The sequence below is a fragment of the Macrobrachium nipponense genome, chromosome 23 (genome assembly GCF_015104395.2).
Source record: "Macrobrachium nipponense isolate FS-2020 chromosome 23, ASM1510439v2, whole genome shotgun sequence".
NCBI lineage: Eukaryota > Metazoa > Arthropoda > Malacostraca > Decapoda > Palaemonidae > Macrobrachium > Macrobrachium nipponense.
The window spans coordinates 15,941,306-15,967,257 of record NC_061090.1 but is presented as its reverse complement, the minus strand read 5'-3'; the positions used below and the strand labels follow the sequence as shown (position 1 = coordinate 15,967,257).

Sequence of the window (25,952 nt, the reverse complement as noted above, 5' to 3'; positions counted from 1 at the left end):
AAGCTAACGTGACTGAATGTGGTAACTATTTCGGTAGTAATGTAAATATTCATTATGCTTATCCTCAGTTAGGCTGGAGAAAGGAACTTACAACAAACTTAGGGATGAAAATACTAGTTTTAAAAAGTCAGGAGTTGCACAGTTCAAATTTTTGTGTTAAGACACTGTCCAGCAGTGAACGAGATTTAAAAATCCCTTTCTGGTGCCTTTTCCACGTACCAATATTATGGAAGTTCTTGCGCCACTAGTTCCTCGTTGGAAGAGTGGTTCACGTGTTCGACTACCGATTCGGTAGTCCCGAGTTCGATTCCCCTCTCTGCCAACGTGGAATCAGAGGAATTTGTTTCTGGTGATTAGAAATTCATCTCTCGATGCAATGGGGTTCGGATCCCACAGTAAGCCCGAGGTCTCGTTGCTAGGTAAACAATTGGTTCATAGCCACGTAAAAGTATCTAATCCTCCGGGCCAGACCTATAGAAGAGCTGTTGATCAGCTCAGTGGTCTGGTTAAACTAAGATAGACTTTTCCGAACGTAGATAAGATCACGATGAGAGAGAGAGAGAATGTCCTTCGCCCAACGTGATAGTTTTGGCTAAGTTCCGTCGACACCAGAAGAGTTGGACGACGCAGACCTACTATATGAGAACTATGAGAGTGGGAGGCTGGTGTATATGTATATGAATAGCAGTCTATAATATATTTATATATGTACTATAAGTATAATATATAAAATATCTATATATATTATTAATTATACTAAGTGTATATGTGTGTGTGTGTGTGTGTGTGTATGAAGTTTTATATTCCTTTCGTATATATATATATATATCTATATATATATATATATATATATATATATATATATATAATAATAATATATATATATAATATATATATCCTATATATATATATATATATATATATATATATATACGAAAGGAATGTAAAACTTCAAAGATTATCCAGGAGGAAAAAACATACCTTAAACAAAATACTTTACAATAAGAAATAACGAACTATAGGTCACCGAAATAAAATAATCACGAGGAAAGGCTTCGTTGGCGAAAAATGTGTAAAGATCACAGACCGTGGAGTACTAGACGAATGTCAGGGTCAGGAAGTGAATGAAAACCGATGCATATCAGCGGCAGCGATGAGACCTCTGGTTGACTCTACTATGAGGGCCACGGACGAAGGAGAGAGAGAGAGAGAGAGAGAGAGATGATACTTGCCTTTCGCTATCGGGATGATAACATTTTCACAAAGATCGCTTTGGGTTGATAACATTTTCACAAAGATCGCTTTGGGGTGATAACACCTTCACAAAGATCGCTATCGGGATGATAACACTTTCACGAAGATCGCTATCGGGATGATAACACTCTCACAAAGATCGCTATCGATGATGATAAAACATTTTGTCACACGAAATCGCTATCGAGATGATAACATTTTCACAACGATCGTTATCGGGATGATAACACTTTCACGAAGATCGCTATCGGGATGATAACACCTTCACGAAGATCGCTATCGGGATGATAACACTTTCACAAAGATCGCTATCGGGATGATAACACCTTCACGAAGATCGCTATCGGGATGATAACACTTTCACGAAGATCGCTATCGGGATGATAACACCTTCACGAAGATCGCTATCGGGATGATAACATTTTCACAACGATCGCTCTCAGGATGATATATAAGCGTTGCACGACGTAAGTCAATTCGTTGTTCGCTATCATGGAATATAAGTACAATGTTTGCAATCAGTAGATATTTTACAATGAAATCTATATGCAGGTTATGATCAACAATTTCTGAAGCTCTGGATACTATGCTTTTGATAGCGTCAGAAGAAAGAAACGCAGAACGGAAAGAAGTATGATGCAACTGTAAGTACCGAAGACCAATGTTCTCAATGTCACCAGAGGGTGGAATTTTTACTAACCTTTGTTTTCACTTTATCTAATATAATACATTCAACAAACAAAACGGAACACATTAAATTCTTTCCAAATAAAGAACCGTGTCAATAAAAATGAATGCTGATGAATTATACAAGAATAAAAATAGGAAACAAAAAAAATATATATCAATCAATCGATCAGTCAGTGCAGCTTATGCGGCGAACTGTAAACAATACTTAAGGTTCTTTGCAACGTGCCTTCGGCACCTAAGTGCAACTCCTTTCATTCCTTTTACTGCACCTCCGTTCATATTCTCACTCTTCCACCTTAACTTTTCACCCTTTCCTAACAATAGATTCATAGTGCAACTACGAGGATTTTCCCCTGTTGCATCTTTTAACACCTTTTTACTGTTATTTGCGTTTAAGCGCTAAATAACCTCATAGGTCCCAGCGCTTGGACTTTGGCCAAAATTCCATAGTCTTCTCTCAATCCCTCATTCAATTAAGGGAGCAAGAGACAACAGAACTCCTCCAAATAAGACAGAACAAACTTCGAACAAGAAAGCATTTCCTAACAAATGATGCTGCATAATTATACGATGAGGCTCCTGCTTATGATAATAAGAGAATCAGACGAGATTAATTTTTTATTCTCAACATCAGAGAAGGCAAAGTCAGACAATAATACACGAATAAAAGAAGATTAAAAAGCACATCTGCCTCGTGGCCACATTGTTAATTATAAAGGATTTACGTAAAATTCTCAACAATAGTCGGCTGAATATAATGAATACAGGTGAAATACATGAGTAGAGTTACATTTTACATCGTCATACAGTTCTTTTCCCTTACAAACTAATACAAGTATAAATAAAGTAGCTATTCATATTTGAAATGAGCAACGCAAAGAATCCTCTTTGAGGTAATTTAAAGATAAAAACATGTTTGGAAAGTGTAATTTTATACCTATGTTAATCTGATGGTCGACCACATAGCGGAAGTCAGGCGTAAGCATAAAGATGGGTTAGAAAAAAAAAACTTTTTATATATCAGAAAAATAAATACAAGATAACCGACTATAATTATCTCGAGAGCATACAAAGAGCATAGTGACACACGGAAAGGGCAATTAATCACTAATTACACATCGGAGCGAAAACCAAATTAAATTTGGTGTTCAATATGTCAAAGTTAAGAATGAACGTGACATTTACCTGAATGCCAAAGATAAAGCTTTGGGTACAGGCGACAAATGATTGTTGTGAAGTTCGGCGACAATCAAGTTGAGGATTATATGGACACAACGAGATTAGAGGAACACCGTGTTGACAATCGCATGCATATGACAAAGTTAGGCGACAATCAAGTTGTCGCGCACATGAACACTATGATGCTGGGCAAAACCCTGTTCATTATGAATACATTGGAGTAAGGGGATACCCAAGTTGATGATGATAAAAATACTTCGAGGTTCCGCAAAATCCAACTTTTAAATCATACGCTGCTCCGAGGTTAGGTAAAATCCAAGTTGGAAATCATATGAATGCTTCAATATTAGGAAATTCCAAGTTAGAAATTATACGAATGCTCCGAGGATAGGCAAAATCCAAATTGGAAATCATAGGATTACTTCAATGTTAGGAAATTCCAAGTTGGAAATAATACGAGTGCTCCGAGGTTAGGACAATCCAAGTTGGAAATCATATGAATAATTCAAGGTTAGTAAAAATCAAAGTTGGAAATCATATGAATACTTCAAGTTGGTAATGAAAAAATCACAGATGATCAAGCGAATACAAACTGTTTATACGTATACCAAGTTGATGATTGCTGTGGAGTGCAGAGTTAGGTAACACCAAGATGATGATTGCTTAGACACTACGAAGTTTGGCAGTAACAAAGTTCGGGAGGAAATAAATACAGTTCTATGCCAAAACCCGCTTGTCAGTAACATGAATCCAAACAGGTTAGGTGAAAACCAGACTGACGTTTACATAAATACTGTGCATTAGGGCGAAATCAGGTTAAGAAATGAATGAATGCTACACAAACAAAAAATAAAACGAAGTTGACAATAGCATCAATGCTGCGAATTAAGGAGAAAATCGACGGGCAATCACAAAAACACAGAGCATTAAGTGAAAACCAAGATGGCGATCGTGAGAATACTACAACCTTAGTTGAAATTAGCGAAATCATTCATTATTATCATTACAATGAAAACTGCCTTCCTTCTGGTATCGGCCTGCTAATGAGAGTAGGTTTTCTGTACTTCTAAATAATAATCATTTCACCTTGTATGCATATTCATAAATATGTTACTCAAACGAAAATTGTCCCTTTCACATACTTAAGTATGAGAGAGAGAGAGAGAGAGAGAGAGAGAGAGAGAGAGAGAGAATGAACGTTTACTTACGCAATGTAATCCATCCTAAGGCCGTTAAAACAAAGAACTCCATTTAAATATCGAAGGTGGGAGCATATCCCTATTTGCAAAATAATATCCTCGGTAATCTCTTAATGGCATAGACCACTTAGAGCCCCACAGCTCGTGTCTTCTGCAAATTCAGAATTAACAGACATTGAGAAATTCCAACCACCCCCCCTCCCACCACCACCCACCGGAATTTCCTTCCTCTGCTGACGCTGAAAATACCTTCAGATGCCCTTTGGATATTACCTTCGGCTTCTCAAATACTCATTAGCATGACGTAAAAGAGAGAGAGAGAGAGAGAGAGAGAGAGAGAGAGAGAGAGAGAGAGAGAGAGAGAGAGAGAGAGAGAGAGCTATTCCGGAATGTATTTCCACGGAGCTCGAAGAAAAGGTTGCGTAGCACCAAGAGGAGAAGAGAAAGTGAAGGGAATTTCGGTCACTTCAGGGTATTTCCCAAGAGGATGAAAACGGGAGAGGAGGATGGTCTTGTATAATGTAGGATATATGGGGTTACGGAAGACGATAAATTATGGTCCATTAGAAGTGCTGCAGCCGTATCTCTAATTATTATTGCTGATGAAATCAATTGGATAAGGTACAGGACATATCTTTATTATTATTCTTTTTTTTTCTTCCTCTCCTTTTTTCTGTCACAGTCATTCTATTCGACTGGGTGGTTTTCATAGTGTGGGGTTCCAGGATGCATCCTGACCCCTTAGGAGTCCATCACTTTTCTTACCACGTGCGCTGTGTCTAGGAGTAAACTCTTCTACACGAGATCTGAAGCTACTTCAGCATATAGTTTTTCCAGGTTCCTTTTCAGGGATCTTGGGATCGTGCCTAGTGTCTCTATGATTATGGGTACAATTTCCACTGGTACATCCCATACTATTATTATTATTATTATTATTATTATTATTATTATTATTATTATTATTATTATTATTATTATTATTATTATTATTATTATTAATTCAAGCTCTAAAGACTATGGCGTTCATTCGAAAGTAGTAATATAATGTAATGGGATACAGGGAGAGGAGAGCGGCTATTAGAACATATAAATTAATAAATAAATACAAAGTTTATGTAAAGCATTAAAATGTAATTTGAACTGTACTAGGGTAAGTAATGCCTTCCATCTTCGCTTGAACTTCTGAAGTTTCAACTGCACAACTTCCTCTGGGAGGCTGGAAGTTCCACAGTCCAACAGTGTGAGGAATAAAGGACCTCTGCTACTGAGAAGTTCGACTGCATAACAAGGTCATTGTGTTCAAAAAGACTAATGCAACTGATAAAACATTTCGTTTTTAATCCCCTAACGCTCCATGTTCACAACCGAAAATATGCCAGGGTCAAGTATATTGATGTTCGGATTAATCCCTTAAGGGATTACATGAATAACATTCTCTGATACCCTGACATTGATGTTAGGATTAATCCCTTAAGGGATTACATGAATAGCATTCTCTGATACCCTGACGTTAGCTGGTCACAACCGAGAATTAAACAGCTGCCAAGTTTCTATGAAACGAGGACATTAAAATAACTGCGTTTTTCAAACGATACTAAAACGCACTTAAGTATTTGGTGTTACGTCCTGTTTAAACAAATAATATAGTTTCTACCCGACAACCTTTCCCACCTATAACATATATTTCCGCTTGAGACATCGCACATTAACATGGAAATACGGTAATAATAAAAATGCAATTCTTTCCAAGAAACGAGTGGTACCTCAATCTGTCAATGTCTTTGCTCAAGTTTAAAACCAAAGTGACCTCCCGTAAGAACTGGACGTCATAACGATTAGCCCTACTTGGTGAGTCTTGCTGGACAACTACTGATACTGCTTTTATGTATATCTAACCCATTTTTATTGTAATTCTTACCAACTGTATATAGTTGCAAAGAAAATAATCTACTTTATATACTGCTAAAAGATATAAAACCTACAACAAATATTAACAAATTCGATGTTAAAACAAGCAAAAGTTACATTAAAAAAAATGTCTTCAGAATCCTCGCTGCATAAAAAGCAACGGTCGATAATCACCCTGAAATAGGCCAGGACCAGTTGTTTACTCAGTCAAAACTGTTACAAAAAAAATCACAGTAGAAACAGAGAGCAAATCGGATGACATCAAACCGACGCTTTCCAGGAACCCTGATGTTCAGGATCGAGACAAGAGATGTTATTTATAACAACACATTGTATCACATAAACTTGTTCAAGGGCAAATGTTGAAGTCCCGCTTATCGCCTCATGTGGGATGATTCGAAAGCGAGATGCATAACTCTAAAAATTATATCGCAATGCCCATGACAACCTCATGAAAAAAAATTATCAAAGAATACGTTGTACATAAAATCATAAGCGGAAAGGTTACACACAACGTTACTAACAAAATCAATATAATAGAAAGCACTACAAACAGAACACTACAGACAGAATCATATATGAACACAAAAGAAGAAAATTACTGATACAATACTTAAATTCAAACTACAAAGACTTTATAGAATGTGGCACAACAAAAGGCTGCTAGTTCTCATACAACAATTCGAAATGGTCTAACCAAAGCACAAGACAAACGTTCCATTCACTGATGTTCAAAAGACGCGATCGACACTTTGGACACAAAGGGGCTGCAGCATAATAGGCTCATTTGCATCAACCAGTCGGTAATACACTGACCAGTGCAATAAGGTAATACTTAGACATAAATGGAGTTTCGCTGGCCTCAATCCCCCAGCGCTATGTAATACAAAAGCAAAAATAACATGAAAAGTTTGTGATGATCTAAGGATGACCTTTGAACAACTATTATAAATTGCATAAATAATAAACAACAAAAGACATCAACAGGCTTATACACATAAAACAAATGACATCAAATATAAGCTTAAAAAGGATTAAGGTTTAATATACGCTAATGCAATGAACTTTAGTTTTACAGTTCATGACCAACAAACTCTAAATCGAATCTGCGCTAAAAATCAACTCGAATTTTATAAACATATACAGAGAGAGAGAGAGAGAGAGAGAGAGAGAGAGAGAGAGAGAGAGAGAGAAGAGGAAGAGGAGAGGAGGAGAGAGAGAGATAAAAAAAAAACTTATAAAAATCTATAAAAATTATACAAACGTCCAAAGCCTCCACTCAGGAGGACTCAGAAAAAAAAACGAGAAATGGGAAAGAACATAATTCGGTCTTTCATTCCCCCCGAAGTTCAGGCTCCCTTAATCCTTCGCCAAATCCAGCGGTGCGAATAATGGCAGCATTCTTTAGCATTCCACGGAAATGGAGATCACAATCACGATTGTTCCACCCGAACTGACGTGGTCGGAATTCAATTTCACGAGTCAGCCATCACCCTGTTGCCTAGGTGAGGTTATTCAGATTGACAATTGATGACTGAGGTTTTTTTAGCCGTTGATTGATTGTCGTGTCTGCTGTCATTAGATTATTACATTTACAAATTTAGTTATGCACGTTTAACTTTTCCGATTCTTAAACAACGTATCATATTGTTAAAATCATTATTTAAGCAAATGGTGGTAAAGAGCTTTTATTATTTCTATACATATTATCGTCATTATTACTATAATAATAATAATAATAATAATAATAATAATAATAATAATAATAATATAATAATAATAATAATAATAATAATAATAATAAAAATATATCACAGTCCTCCAATTCGACTGGGTGGTATTTATAGTGTGGGGTTCCGGGTTGCATCCTGCCTCCTTAGGAGTCCATCACTCTTCTTACTATGTGTGCCGTTTCTAGGATCACACTCTTCTGCATGAGTCCTGGAGCTACTTCAGCCTCTAGTTTTTCCAGATTCCTTTTCAGGGATCTTGGGATCGTGCCTAGTGCTCCTATGATTATGGGTACGATTTCCACTGGCATATCCCATATCCTTCTTATTTCTATTTTCAGATCTTGATACTTATCCAATTTTCCCTCTCTTTCTCTTCAACTTATTATTATTATTATTATTATTATTATTATTATTATTATTATTATTATTATTATTATTATTATTCAACAAGATCCGACATTCACATCGAATAAGTTAAAGGAAAATCAGACAAATGAAACAGTAGTTTACATAATGATAATGTAAAAATTATCATGCACAAATGACTGATCGGTCAAAAACCAAATAATGAGAATATGATGATGTGACGCGCAGGGTTTAAATGCCAGAATTAAAAGATGTTACTTGGCCAACTTTAAATACTGATAATGAAATGAAAATCAGTGACAAATGTCACTGATGTGCTATCAGATTATGCTACCAAATTCTAACAAACATTTTTCTAAGATCCACTTGCAAATCTTAACCATAAACATCCCAGCAAGTAAACAATACAAAATATATATAGCTCAGCCATATCTAACAAAGTAATACAAGCGATATAAAATCCTGGACAACTTCTGAACTTCTGTAAAAACTGGCCAAAACTTTAGAACACAAATGTATTCCACAACCTTACCGTAAAACTCCATAAAACCACCATTTTTCTGTAACAGATATGTGGGCGAAGACATACGGAAACAGCAAAAGTACTTTGGGAGAAAGCTTATGTTAACTTTGCTGCTTTATTTCTGGGGGGAAAATAACAGATCTGCAGTCTTGTGCATAACATAACAGATTGCCATCCGAAAACCGCAGTTTACAAGAACGTCACACACACTAACACACACACAAACACACGCACACACACAGTAGGTGCTAACCTTCCTTTTTTTTGTTTGAGGGGGGGAATGGGGTGTGGGAACAACGGTTGTCACTCCCCCACACACGGACACACACACACAATATATATATATATATATTATATATATAATATATATATATATATATATATATAAATATCAAATTTACTTATAATTCCTCTTCGATTTTATTTCAGAGGTAGAGTGAATCGGATATGTAGCAAAATTTGGAGCTTACTATTTGTGAATAAAAAATGTCACGGTGATGTGATAAAAATTGATATTTATATATAACATATACATATACATGTGTGTGTATAAAATCAAGTATCCAAATTTCGATTAAATACAAAATATGCTGAATAAGGCATGTTGTACTAGAATAATCCGTCATCCATCTGATGAGGGAGTAAGAATCTGTTTTCGTCCTACGATGTTTTGTACAAACAACTGTGCATGAATAAACTTGAAAGTAATATGACGAAGAAAAACCGTGACAAAGACGTAATTCCAATACGTAATATCTATATAATTACTTTCTATTCAATAATGTATTAATATTCACGGCAGATTTCACTCGAATTAGGAAGTTTTGACTGATAATGTTCATAATACCAAATGCGCTGGAAATGTTGGTAATATTGTTAACAGAGAGAGAGAGAGAGAGAGAGAGAGAGAGAGAGAGAGAGAGAGAGAGAGAGAGAGTGTCAAGACGGTGAGGGCGCAAACGCTGCAAACTACATTGCCGTGATTACGTGTAAAACTGCCAATCCCTCATCAGTATTCCACCCGACGCACACAAACGTGAAAAAAAAAAAGCGGCATAGAAGTAGAGGAGGTATTGGCTGGGTCCTGAATTTCATTATCAGAGCAGATACGTGGCTGAAGGCCAACTCATCCACTTTATCAGCGGGCGACTGTGATAACACGCTCGTTTTAATTAAGCGGAGTGTTACCCTAAACGAAAATAGGAACATAGTGGGAACAAAAGAAAATAGGAACAACGAATATGGGTATTTATCCATTTAGACGAGGTCGGTAGGACACGTTGTTAAGTAGACTTATACTGTTGATACTTGATATGGATTTACTATAACGTAGGATGCGATAAAGTAGAAATTTAAAAATACATATAACCGACAAAGAATAATTGTACCCAAGTAAGTTAAATGTGTAATGTGATGTCCGTAGAGTTTATCAACTTCACTCTGGTCGGCAAACATTGAGCCAAGTATGTAAATGAAAATTAACGTTGGTTTTAGCATCTCCTCCATATTTCACGTGGAGGAATATTTTTTGGGGGGAATATATATATACAATGCATCTTCAGCACAACTGATTTTATGCCATAGCACGACAAATTTTAACAAATATGTTACCCCGATTCCCAAAGCCCTTTCTATAAACGAACTGGACAATAGTACACTTCACGGGAACATGCTTCGCAGAGGAAAGTATCAGAAGGATATTATTGTTACAGATGAGATATACGATGTAGCTTAACAAGGTTAAACAATACAGGGGGTTTTATGGATGAAAGGTGCACGGAAAATAAGAGAAGAGCACACTCACTCACGTCGTTCTGACACCCTACTATGAGATCCAACGACCGTTCATGATTTTAACAGACAACACTCGTCTCACAGCCAACAACGCTCGCTCCCACCGCTTAGACGCTTAGAAACGAATCCCCATTATCCGATTCACAACGCTCATTCGAAGCTGTTCATAAAACTAACAGGTAATACAGAACTTTGCTACTGCTCGAAGTTTAAGAGACCACGATCCGCATTTTTCGTATCAAAGTTTAGCATTAAAGGATTGGCAAAGAACTTACGCGCTGCGCAGGTTTGGGGAAGGGTTTCATCAATTATAAATGCTGCGATGTTTCTAGCCTTTCTCAATTATTTCACCATGTTGAATTTGACCGAAAGTTAGTTTTCGAACAGAAGTTACATTCCAACTAGTTTCAATGTTTAATTACCATAAGAATAAGCTTCATAATCCCTCATAATCCATGGACAATTTGTCTGTTCTCTGCGATACAGGTATGTTGAGCACGAGTATATCATTGTATGATATTGTTTTAGAATAAGGATGGTCCTTTTATATACATTTTTGAAGGCAACGTCAGGGCACAAATACTGCGTGACTTGCGATTAATATGAGTACTAAAATATGACTCGTTGCTTGTCTTAGTTTTTTCAGTAATACTTACTATTTATGCCGAATCTCTCCTTTAAAGTCCTTGTCTACCCATTTCGGCTGCGACACAATTAATTTACGATAAGAAAATTTGTGCTGCTGATGATACAGTGTAAAACATAATAGAAATCTCATATTCAACTATAGTGCTAATACTGAACTACTAATAGATTTATCTAATAATTTCCTAATAAGAAGCACTACCAAATATTACTAATGGGACCTTCACGAGACATATAACCAAGTTATTTAATTTCACATGCATTGTTAAGCCTTGTGCATTAAAGTGTGGTCTTGGAGATGATGTCTGGACGTGGTATAACTTAGTTTCAACTTTTCTTAAGCCAATAGCGAGGGTGGTATTTCAAAATTCTGTTTCAGCTATCACCATTTCTAATGCTCCAAAGCATTCAGGTGATTATTTTTCGAAATATCTCAGTTACGAAATCTGCAAGGTCTTGTTGCATAAGAGAATAAGAAGGTGGTGGATAGAAGTTCAAAGTGATATGATGCAGCAAAAGTACGGGATTACAGGGTACAATGTTCGCTAAAGTCTATTTGTCGTCAGCAGGAAACGTGACTGATGTCACTCCCCTGTTCTTAGTCAGTATTTTTTTTAACAGAGATTTTAGAATCTTTCTGAACTTCCCACATTCACAGGAGGAGTTGGAGCTCCTCCACAACGCACTGTTACGTTTAGTTACTGGCTTGAAATAACAACAGACACTACTTTACATACCCATACCGGCTACCCTTGCTGCTTCATGCCTCCCACCTTTTTAAGACAAAATTTTGTGATATTTACAAAAACCTGAGCAGTTCCTAAGGTACATAAGATTTTGCATATCTTACAGCACGCTTGCCTTTTAGCTTTCTGGCATGCTACAAGTTCCTTCATCACATCTAACGGCATAATCGGCTTAGCTCTGCAATTACTTCTTCCTGTTGAAACACTGACAAAAACATTCTGTAAGATCACCTGCACGCAAGCGCATGCGCTGGGTTCATCATTCAACCATGCAAAGTGCATTTATTGGCCACAAAATTCCTACTCTCTCTCTCTCTCTCTCTCTCTCTCTCTCACACACACACAAACAGACACACACAAATACATACACACATTTAAGTGGGAGTGGCTTAAAATTAAATCTATGCAATACGAAAGGGATTATGAATATAATACTATCTCGTTATACTTCTCTCGGCGAAATTCTCATCTCTCGAGATTCAATTTAAGCGCTTTCTAAAAGGTTTCGAAAGGTCTTTGATTCTCTTGACTGAAGATTCGTCGTTTATCTTTTATTTTCTTTTAGTCGAAACTTTAATTCTGGGTAAACATTTACGTGTTCAGAAACTACGAGTGAAACGATTGGATAAAAGGTGTTTTACATTTTTGTTAAGTTTTATATATATAAGTATATATTATATAATATTCATAAATAAATGTATTATATATATACTATAATAGGTATTATATATATTATATATATATATATATTATATATAATAGATTATAATATTATACTATATATATTATTATTATATATATAATATATATATATATATTATGAATATATTATTGATTATATTATAATATATATATATAGTATATATATATATATCACATATATACACTATCTAATATATATTATATATTATGTATATATATTATGATTATAAGGCTTAAAAATCAAACAGAACATGCACGTGACTTCATTGTATAAGGGAATATCACAGAGAAATGATAGACAGAAAGTATACATCAAGCTATTTCGCTTTTATTCAGGCATCGTCGAGTCACAAATGAAATAAATTTAGAAAGAAGGTTACAAGGTAAGCAAAAAGACAATAATACCAGTTGGTTAATTATCAAAAAGGTAAAAATCAAAGAGATAATCCAGGATTATCTCTTAGATCTTTACCCTTCTGACATTTAACCACCTGGTATTCTTGATCTTTTTGCTTACTTTGTAACCTTCTTTCTAAATTTATTTCATTTGTGCCTCGACAATGTTTCAATAAAGGCGAAAGCGCTTGGTATAAACTTTCTGCTTATCATTTCTTGTGGTATTCGCTGTTACACACACACAAACATATATATATATATATATATATATATATATATATATATATATATATATATAAATATATATATATATATATATATGAATATATAATATATATATATATATATATATATATATATATATATATATATATAATAGCATCGACCCTATATATGGATTCCCATTGGTCTCAATGGCATTTAGCCACCTGTATCTTTACATTTACCCCTTTTCCTGGTCCACTTTTTAATTATATATATATATATATATATATATATATATATAATATATATATATATGTATATATATATATATATATATATATATATATATATATATATATATATAGATTCATTAAAAAGTGGACCAGGAAAAGGGGTAAATGTAAAGCTACAGGTGGCTGAATGCCATTGAGACCAATGGGAATCCATGTGTAGTGTCGATGCTATTATGTATTACAAAGCGAGTGAAGAACACTCTTCAAAGAAAATAGAATAGCTTTAACAGCGTTAACGGGACCACGTGTAGGCGTTTTCAGAACCCAGAATAAAACTTATCCAAGTATTTGCGGAAGAGGCGTTCTTACCATGCTCATTGGAAAGATATAAGTAATGCTGATAAAGGCAAATACTTAAAAGAACTTAACGGGTCAGACTATAGAGAGACAGAAAAATAGTTCTACATGAGGTTGGCTTCTATTTACATCTAGCTGATAGTCTTTGCTCCATTTAGGATATCTGAATGTCTTGTCCATTTTATTATACAAAATCTCAACTATCATAATTTTCGACAATGTTGTACCAATATAAAAAAAAGAAGTGTGTACCAAGCGTCGCAAAACCTTGCATGAAGACACTAAAAAAATATGCCTGATAAAAGCACTCACGAGACAATGAGATATAAGTTAAGGAACCCATGTAGTGGGATTTATGATTTGCAGTGGACTAAGTCAGGGCTACTAAGTGAATGGAAAAGTTTCTTTTTCTAGTGACAAAAAAAAAAAGACTAGGAAAAAAAGGACTGAACGTGAATCGATACAGAAACTATGCCAGCCTGACAGAAAAAAAGCAGGTATGTTATAACAAAACTTCCTTATGAAAACAATTAGAATGCAAGCTGGAGGTGCATGAGAAGACAGGTACTGCACACGCTTTTGCATAAGAAGGTTCACTTGAAGAACCGGATGATGATCTAAAAAACACTTGAATCAAACTCAAACTATTATGCTCAACAGGTTGTTTGTTTGTATGTTGATTTTATGTTGCATGGAACCAGTGGTTATTCAGTAACAGGACCAAAGATTTAACGTGACTTCCGAACCACTTCGAAAGTGAACTTCTATCACCAGAGATACACATCTCTAATTCATCAGTGGAATGCCCGAGAATCGAACTCAGCAGCCACCACGGTTGCAGGCCAAGACCATACCGACCACGCCACTGAGGAGCTATTATGCTCAACAGAAACGTGGACCGCGTGAAGAGAGGAGAAGGGAGCCGTAAAATAGCTTAAAGGAAGATACTGAGGTAGATACCAGGAGCTTCTGACAGAATGAATAGAAAAGGAAGACTTTATGACGACTATGCTTGTAAAAATCAAATAAAAAGAGCAGAAGAGCTGGGTGAAGCATTTTGACCTTGAGATTTAAAGGGAAGAGATTATGATCAGAAAAGGGATGTTCCTCAGGCAGGACATGAGGAACAAACGAAAGCAGAGGAATAGCTGGAGAGATTTGGAGAAGGACGTAGAGTCACCCGGGATCGCGCAGAACTGCTGCCCAGCATAAAAACTGGAAAAGCGACGGAGATAGACTAATACGATTAAGATCGTAGGGAGATGGCGCTGCACAAGCTTGTGTGTGCTCTTGTTTGTGTCCATGACCCAAAGGGACAAAATTGTTGACATTATTTTTCTTTCCTTATATCAACAGTCGAGGCTTTGGTTCATTTGTGTTGCCAAGGTTACTATCATAAATAATATATATACATATAAACACACCCACAGACACACACAATTTATATATATATATATATATATATATATATATATATATATACTATATATAAATATACACACACACACATATATTATATATATTATATTATATATATATATATTATATATATATATATATATATATATATATATACTATATAATTTACACACAGACACAATATATGCTCGTGTGTAGAAATCTATATACTAGACACTGCACTGTTGTGAAATTTCGAAAGATCGTTTGGCACTTAGTTTTAATTAGATTCTCAAATATTTCATCAACATCGTACACACACGTAAACAACCAAAAACACAAAGTCTTCCAGCGATAGGTGTAATTGAATTTTACATTATAAGACGTCAACAAACTTCCAAAGGAAAATGTGTCAAAAGAAGGTGTCAAGAGAACTGCATGGAAAACAAATCTTCATGCTATGTATTTATTAATTTCCACGAAGGAGGAGAGAAAACTCTCTCTCAACCGTTGGCATCTCGTCAAAACCAACGAGAAATTCCAAGTATAAATAGGCAAGATTTCTGTTCATCTGCAGCTAACTCAAAAACTGAATTACACACAAACATGAAACATCCCACAAACTTCTGCTGTAAACCAATTATGAACAGAGGCTTTAATTAATATACTACCGCACCCAATTAAAGGTGACACCATTTAGCGGCATTAGTCGTAGGAGTTTATTCATAAGCTTAATGCTGCATATATGAGGTTATGCAAAAGTCATAACACGTACTTATGCGCGCGTCAGAAGCCTTACTAAGTGGCATGAGATTTACGAATCTATTCTATAATTCTTACATTTTTTAATATGCCGCAAGGAAGCAGATTAATTTATAAAAATACCAGTTAGCCGCTTCTCATAGAGATGACGAATGAAACGGCCTTAATAAATGAATAAGCTGCTTTATAATAAGACGTAGTCATGTGATGAGTGTGAATGTAAAAGAAATCCCCATTTTGAAGAAATAACAACTTTCACGGCATTCCGCATATGATGAAGAAAAACGCAATATACGAAAAGGTGAACCTTTCGCTTCAGGTTCTAACGCTCATCACACCTATCAGGACAGTGTCCGAGGGCTCTAGTCCATGTCCGAAAAAACATAAGAAAAAAATATGAAAGGTAAGGAAAGGACAAGGTCAAAGAAAGGAACTCGGCCCTGAGGAATGTGACTGACCTTTCTGCCTCTTGAAAGATGCAAAATCATGGTTTGGGGAAAAAGTAGGAGTATTAAGGCCCCCATATACTGAGCGATTGTCTGAACAACTGTCTAAACGATTGTCGTTATCGACCCACCCACACACACACACACACTATTCAGACAGAATGAACGATCTCAGCACCGATTTCAGCCTGAACAAAGGTATTGTCTCGAGAAGACATGGCATCACATCTAGAAGAGAGGCGCGCGATAGCGTTTCATCGGCAGACAATCCCATACATTGAACGATCTGTGTATGACAGACTTAAGTCGCAAGCCAGCAACCTGGTCGTGACAGATTCCCACTGAGAGCGTTCAGACACGAAGCTCCGCCCACTTTCATTCAGACAAGCCCATACACAGTGTTTTTGCGAACGATACAGACAATCGTTCGGTGTATGGGGTCCTTAAAGAGGATTCTTCAAACGTTTGGCGCTGGAGGGAAAGCAGTTTACTGAACAGAGCAACCGGATTATTATCCATTTCCGCAGAGAAACGTGGGAAAAGAAAGAATGACAGGCGGCGGGAGTCCTTTGGAAAGGAGCACGGACAATATTTCATTACGACGCCATAATGCTCTCAAGAATCGGCCTTCATGTTTTCAAAGTTATGAAAAATTATGCCTCAATAAAGCCGTCATAAATCACCAGCCCAGGCGGTCATTAGCGTAGTAATCAAGCTCTATTGTTATATAACTATGACTAATCACCTACCATTACGGTTGTTTTCCTAATATTTACATTTTAAGCTCTTAAAGACCCCCCCGGGTGTACAAACTTTTTCGACTTTCATAGCGTTTACTATTTGTTTCACAGAATAAACTATTTATGTAAATAAAATAAAAAAAGCCGCTTGCGTTTCCCCCTTTCACTACAGATTTTTTGTATTCATTCAATTTCTTATAGCTTCGCATTGCTCTCATCCTAGCTTGGAGAACTGCCCTGACACTTGGAGCCGAGTCTTTCGACTCAAGTCTTTCTCCTCGGTAGGATTGAATCAGAGTCGACACGAGGCTTATCTCTATTGTCTAAGGATGCTACCTTGGAAACTGTTCCGCTAAGCTCGAGAATGAAGCCCCTCATCATATCAGACGGCACGAACTCAATTATGTCATCTGGTCACCTTTCCCGTGTGTGTGTGTGTGTGTTGTGTGGGCGCGCGTGTGTGTGTATGTATGTATGATATAATAGTATATAATATATATATATATATATAAATATATATATAATATACAATATGTATAATATATACATATATATATATGATATTTTGGCATATTTTTCTCTCCTATGTAATTTCTATTGAAGTAAGTGCATTGTTCGCTGATTTTATCTTTTTATCAGCACTCAGAATCAGTCCTATACTGATTCATTTTTGAATAAAAATATAGTATCTGCTAACAATATCATTAACGTGAATAGAAAATCATGAAATTCATATACATATATATTATATATATATATATTATATATATATATATATATATATATATATATATATATTTCATTTATGTATAAACACTGCAAATACAATACAACTACGTACATTTCAACTTTCAATACCAAAATTTACAAAGAACAAGGAAAAATGGAAGCACGAGAGAAACCAATAACAAAAACTTACAAAAACCTTACCTATTTCAGCGAAAAATGAAATAGAAAAACATATTTTGGAGATAAAGAATCGTAAAATTCAAATGGAAAAAAACAAAAATTCGGATAAAAAAAAAAAAAAAAAAAAAAAAAAAAAAAAACAAAAAAAAAAAAAAAAAAAAAAAAAAAAGGTGTTAAAAAACATCATTTTTGAATCAGTATGAGAAAAAAGGTCTACAATAAAACGATCAGAGTCATCGCGAAGCAATATGGAAAAGGCGACATATTTTTGAGAGCCAACACTGAATGGAACAACCGGGACCTTTCGAACATTGGCGGGAAAACATCGGTGACAAAAACTCACCGCACAGGGAGGTGATGCTGCTGCTCTCTTCATGGACGAATTTCCGCGTCACTGCTTCTTCCATGATCTGTTTAACCTGCAGGGAAAAAAAAAGAGCAAAAGTAAACAACTTGTATTTTCACAGGAAGGTTTAACAGAAGAGAAAATAGTAAGGATGGATATAATTCGAGAACACTGAGCTAAAAGCGTTTTTGAGGATAAATGATGAAAAATGAATAGTTTATTTCACCTGGGAAAAAAAAGTGGAACAGCAATCATGGAACCTGATGATAAATACTGCAACGCCGTTAGTTTCATTAAATCAAAATTTAAAATTATTATATTGTATTTGTCCAGCCTGAGGAAAATTGAATAAAACGTTTAGTTCAACAGAGTACACTGGTGAAAATACTCCAGCATTATTTTCCCAGAGGTCAAGGGAATGAAATACAAACAAAAGCAATTCTATCATGTCGTATTACCAAAAAAGAAAAAGAAACTGGATATATCTTACTTAAAGAGCCTCCTAGTTAACCTACGAAACATATAGTGAATTTAGGAATCATTGGACGCTGTTTGTATGATTATTGTTTGTATGGTAATTTAACGTTGCATGGAACCAGTGGTTATTCAGGAACGGGACCAACGGCTGTACGTGACTTCCGAACCACGTCGAGAGTGAACTTCTATCACCAGAGAATACACATCTCAAACACCTCAATGGAATGCCCGAGAATCAAGTGTTCTGTGTTTATATGATTAAAAGCGTCACAGGAGAAACATGTTAATGTTAGCGTCAAAGAAAAAGAAAGACATCACGAAAGGATTTCGTGTTTGAGAAATGATAAATTTTATGTACAAATACTTATTTCTACTGAGTATCCTCTTTTGTTCTACGCTGACCAATGGGCTCACTTTTCATGGTCTATATCACCCGCAGGTCCATTATATTATTCTTCCATTGTCATTCTCTCCTTGACTGATGTTTGGCCCCAGCTTTCGCTTACTCGGGGAGTAAACCTATAAACTAATTTGTTGTTTGTTGTTGTTCTTGATGGGGGTGCTCACTCTATGGAAGAGCCTAAAAAGGTCTGAGAAAGATGTTTTGCGTCGAGTTAAAAACATGAATTTTAAGATACGTTATTTATGATTTATTTATTAGAATGAAAATGTAAAAAATAAAAATCTCTAATGAAATACAGCGCATTTATTTCCATTTTCGTTGGTGAAACTAGGCTCTATTTGATCGTAGATATAGGTTCCTCGTTGGACGAGTGGGTTGCGTGCCCGCCTACCAATTGGATGGTGGCGAGTTCGATTCTCCCCTCTGCCAACGTAGAACCAGAGGAATGTATTTCTAGTTGTTAGAAATTCATTTCTCGATATAATGTGGTTCGCATCCTACAATAAGCTGTAGGTCCCGTTGCTAGGTAACTAATTGGTTTCTAACCACGTAAAAATATCTAATCCTTCGGGCCAGCCCTAGGAGAGCTGTTAAAGTTAGGAATATATATTTACAACTTATGCCTGAGGGGAAAATATTGCACGCGTCCCGAGTAAGCTGGTGGTTGGAGCACTACTCCTCTTCCCTCGCTCTCCTTTCCTAAGTGAGTGGGTGTTTTTAAATGATGCTCCACTGCTGATATTCTTAGTTATTTGCTAATCCTGATTTGTCGGCTATTTTCTTTTATGCATCACCAGGTCTTCCTCCAAACGCTCTTCTCTTTTTTCATATATAAATAAGCCTTCAATGACGTGAAGCCTTGATTGCCAAATATTTAATAGCATCGTTACCGTTTTCTAAAGGTTTAACGGACATTAATAATAATAATAATAATAATAATAATAATAATAATAATAATAAATAATATATGTATGTATAGTTTGTGCAAAGTATATATATATATATATATATATATATATATATATATATATATATATATATATATATATATATATATATATATATATATATATATATATAAATATACACCGTTTCCAACCCTTTTGTCATGGGACAAAGCATTTAAAGATTAAATACTCAAGTATATATTGTTTCCACGAGCATAGTAAAAAAAAAACATTATAAGTTTTCAAGTTCCCCGCATTATTCCTAAAAGGGTCAAAGAAAAATTAAACCCTCAGACTGAATATATATATATATATATATATATATATATATATATATATATATATATATATATATATATATATATATATATACGCACAAATACTGCCATAGCCAGCTAAAAAACACCCCCAAGAGACGATAGCTTACAGGTGTTAAACAATATCAAATACATCAACAATTGTGTGTTTAAATAAAACTGAAAAGGTTAAAGCCCATTTTCCGACACTTGTTCTTCCCTCATGTTACCGCAGCTACATAAATATTCAAAATCATTTGCATAATAACACGTTGCGTAGGTGTCATTTACATTAGCCATTATGAAGGAGGAAGATAAACGCATCCCTACTACCCTCTCTGTAATATTAATATACACACACGCTCACACACTAAGACAAACACACATTATATATATATATATATATATATATATATATATATATATATAAATTATGTATATATATATATATATATATATATATATGTGTGTGTGTGTGTGGTGTGTGAGTGTGTTTTTTGCGTATGTACAATATATATAATATATATAATATATATATATATATATCTATATATATATATATATATATAGAGTAGAGAGAGAGAGAGAGAGAGGAGAGAGAGAGGAGAGAGAGAGAGAGAGAGAGAGTTTGCTAATATCTAAATATAAAAGGACTTTAAAGTTGACGACATAAGTATGAAAAAAGGCACAGTACAGTATTATATAGAATTCACATATGGTACATCTTATGAAAAATGTGACCCAGTCTCCTGACAAAAACGTCAGAATGACCGACCAGCAGAAAACTCAGTGACCAGAAAGATATATTTCGAGATGTCCATTATGGGAAAGACATTCCCTTTTCAGCTTCGGTGCGTTTCTTCAAAGAAGGAATAAGCACACAAAAATAAATAAATAAAATAAAAACGTGGTTAGTAGACCGCAAAGTCTTATATACTAAAATATAAGTAGTACCATTAACGTAATATTTATGGATTGCTAACGGGCATTCGGAATACTGTTATTATATATAAATATGCATCCATACATATAAATGCATTATGTATGTATGTATAATTGTACGTAAAACAAGTAATATTCCAAATGCAGACAGGTAATCGATTCATGTTATGGTAGTGTTGCTTCTTGTATCATACTTTGGGCGATTGTTGACCAAGCTACGTTTTTTGTTATATGTGTGTAGCATACACCACACACACACACACATATATACACACACCACACACACACACACATCACATATATATATATGTATATATATATTGGTATATATATATATATATATGTGTGTGTGTGTGTGTGTGTGTGTGTGTGTGTGTGTGTGAAGAAAGGTTAACGCTCCAGTTCTGCCTTTGAAGCTCATCTCTCACTGCGAAATGGACGCATTTTTCACATGAATGACCTCAATTCAACGAAAACCCTATAATAAAGGACACGTTCTGACCTCATTCGTTTCCTCGGTGTGTTCCGTCTCTCCTCCAGTGACCTCACTTAATACGTCATCTCCACTCTTCTTTGTCAATTTCAAAATCTAATCCTTTTACCATCCAAAAAAATGCAACGTTTATCGGTAATGTAACGGTGAAATGTCAGACTTGCATTTGCCTCAGTAACGTACCTGTCTTATGCATAACTTATGCTCATCAGTGCCAATATTTAGTCTCGATGTACCTCGTCAGTAGTAAATTTGGAAACAGTGTCTAACAAACTTCACAAGCTTATCTGTGGGTACGTTTATCGAAGCAAATTATTCGTGAAAATCTAGTCATTTACCTCTATATTGTCTTATAATATCCTGTTTCCATAATGTTTTTAAGAGGCTTTGCATCACTTTTTAGTTGCGGGCTTTGTTGGTCCGTCCGCCCTCGGATCTTGAAAATTACTGAGGCTAGAGGACTGCGAATTGGTACGTTGATCATCCAACCTCCAATGATCAAACGTACCAAATAGCATCCCTCTACCCTCAGTAGATATTATTTTATTTTAGGTTAAAGTCATCTATAATCGTACTTCTGGCAGTGCTATGGGTATCAACAACTTCAGTCACCACCGGACCGTGGCTAAGTCTCTCGGGCCCCGGCTACGAGTTTCATGGGCCGTTGCTGAGTCGGCCACCAGAGAGAAGACTACTCGATTGCGTCTTGGAAACCTCGGCACATTTTTTACCCGTTATTATAATTTCTAGTCTTTATTTCTCTAATGTCTTCCATCATATGAAGCTGGTAGACAGAGGAAGAGATCCAAGACATCAAAGGGTTCAACTCTAAGCTTTGTGGATTAAAAACACTTCCAACGTACGGGTAGTTTCCCAGTTTGGAAGAAAGTTCCCGGTTTAAAGTGCCTCGAACCTACCGATCTCAGAGTCCTGGTTCGATTCCCCGCTCCGCCAACGCAGAATCAGAGGAGTTTATCTGGTGATAGAAATTCATTTCTCGATGTGGTTCGGATCACATAATAAGCTGTAGGTCCCGTTGCTAAGTAACCAATTGGTTCCTAGCCACGTAAAAATATCTAATCTTTTAGGCCAACCCTACGAGAGTTGTTAATCAGCTCAGTGGTCTGGCTAGACTAGGATATACTTAACTTTACACTTCTGCGAACATCTACGACACTTAATTTTACACTTCTGCGTACATCTACAACACTTTTGCAGGATGAGTTGACTTAGAAAAATGGAGCTACCCAATCAAGACTGGAAAACCACAACTTTCCCTAACAGACCAGTAAAATAATTCTGAATAAAAGACAGAAACTTTAAACTGGATAACATTATCTATAATTAACTCCTTGAACAGTTATGATAATCTGAGCTAATCACTGCCCACACGCGCACGACAGTCTTACCCTGATAATCATCCCTGCATCCAATTTCAAATCGTCATAATCTTTCAGCTCAAATCTCTCGAACTTTCTCTACCTTTAACCTTACTGGTTCTTCATACCTCCTCCGGTTTCCTCTGGGGATTTCGAACCCTGGTCATACTGCTAGACCCATTACTTGTATACGTGATCCACCCATTCGTCCTAATACTCGCCCACGGCCTCCTCAGAGTCATTTCGTTCTTGCTTTATCCTCAAAGGACACTTTTTCCCTTCTGAACCCAGAACTAGCTCTTTTTAAAGTACCAGTTTTCTATCAATCTTATTAAAATAAGATTCCTATTTCCATAGGGTGTACGCCCCTTCATCATCTCCATAACACGAAACTGAATCTAAATAATCTCCCTTTTATTATAACTTATGGTCACTTCTCCGTAAAATAACACAAGTAAATAAACACAGATAAATAAAGAAAACCAAAAATACCTAATCAATATTCCCTTTCTATAATTATATTAATCTATATCCTGTGCTATAGTGGGCAGTTTTGGCATGCCACAAAGGTCGATGATTCTTTGGAAGCTTGTATTTCAAGTCAATGGCCCATTTAGTGTGCTTGTTCTATGTGAATAGCTTTCAACTACTGAAATAATAATAATAATAATAATAATAATAATAATAATAATAATAATAATAATAATAATAATAATAATAATAATAATATGGAAAACGAAAACGTTTTCTATTCCTGCATCATACAAACAGTTACCCAAACTGAAATAGGCATCCAGAAGCCTTCAGAGAGACGCCCACAACCACTTGTAAGGCTATTATGACGGCATCATTGTGCTAAAATTACACTGGTTATCGGGTACGACAGATATTCTCAAGCAATATCATAACCAGCAATTTATATCAGCACATGTGGGAAGCCACATTAGCAAACAGGGGGGAAGAAAAATACTTTACAATATATATATAATTATATGCCCAATAGCTCTTATACCAAGATATTTTATTTATAAGGTTATGAAACCTACGTTATTGCAAAGGTCACCAATCTGGCCTTCATTACTTGAGCATTTATAACTGAGAAATGCTTCATTTTTTCATATAATATGAACGCATCGTCTTCCTGTTTTTTCTAGTCATTATTATGAAACTCTGAAAATTTCACTTAAAATCTGCTATCACTGGCCTTACATAATAACCACAGTAAAAATAAACAGCTGATATCCCGTAAGATACGTCGACTTACATAGTAAAGTTAACATCTGCTTCTATCTTGGGTTGATGAAATGAAAACCTCTACGGGAATTAAATGACACTTTTCATCTCTTGTCAGGCTTTCTTCCGAATGCATAACGGTCGCATAACGACCCCTTCCATATTTGCTTTTACCTTTTTTCGTTCCACCTCTCTCTCTCTCTCCTCTCTCTCTCTCTCTCTCTCTCTCCTCTCTCTCTCTCTCTCAACATCCTGCTCTGTATAAGATTTAGATTAAATGAGGGCAGCCGGCTAACTATGACAAAGAGAGATACAGGATCCCAAGCTCCTTCAAACTTCCAAAAATATTAGCAGGACTTCGAGATGGGCAAGAGACAAAGAAACAAAAGGAATACCGAGTAAGTGCAAGAAATAGGGGCCTAAAAGTCAACGATCTTTCAACTTTTCTCATCTCCATCTCCATAAAGATCCGGTCCGTTACACCAGCCCAAACCCTGACTGAACCCCCATCCCAGCACAACCCCCACCCAGGTACCACCCACCCATACCAGCACCTACTACATTCAATCCCTACCCGTCTACCTACTCCCCATAGTCCCCTCCCAAAAGTATTGATATGTGGGTCCCGTTACTTTCAGGTGTATGAAAGATACACAATCTTTAGAGAGAGAGAGAGAGAGAGAGAGAGAGAGAGAAGAGAGAGAGAGAGAAATACGACCGCATATATCATCATCGTTCTCCTATCGGCATCATTCCATTCATCTGGCGGGCAACATTTGCTAGTTTACTCATCACCAGTTTTGTTAAATAACTTGTTCTTTAGCGTCATATCTGTTCTTGGTTAGTCAGTACAGACCTTTTTCGTACTATTCATGATTATCTGAATATCATTCGTGTTCTTTTATGTACCTCAGATTTGTAATTTTTAAAATCTAAATTCGACCATTATCGTATGTATTGTATGTATGTATGTATGTATGTATGTATGTATGTATGTATGCATCACCACTACTTTTTCCTCTTCACGAATACACAGGAATACATTCAACCGAGACGTGTTTGAAGGCGTAACATCTCCACAAACGGGCGCCGTTCATCAACACCAAAATCACTATAGAGTATAGAGCCTTCCATCCAATATCCATTTCTTTATCTTTAATGAGATCTGGGGCGCTTCAATCAAACACAGTCCCTTTTGATGACGAACGCAGACTGGGTGCGGAGTATGGAAATGTACCCCGCCCACGCATCC

At 35.8% G+C, this 25,952-nt stretch overlaps 1 protein-coding gene across 1 annotated transcript in view; it reads right to left on the bottom strand.

The window, feature by feature from the left end:
- Positions 1–25,952, bottom strand: part of LOC135198984 (small G protein signaling modulator 1-like) — a 528,765-nt gene that overhangs the window by 276,959 nt on the left and 225,854 nt on the right. The window contains exon 3 of the mRNA XM_064226904.1: positions 18,528–18,603. Within this exon, the coding sequence (XP_064082974.1) occupies positions 18,528–18,603 (76 nt within the window). The remainder of the gene's footprint in view (positions 1–18,527; positions 18,604–25,952) is intronic.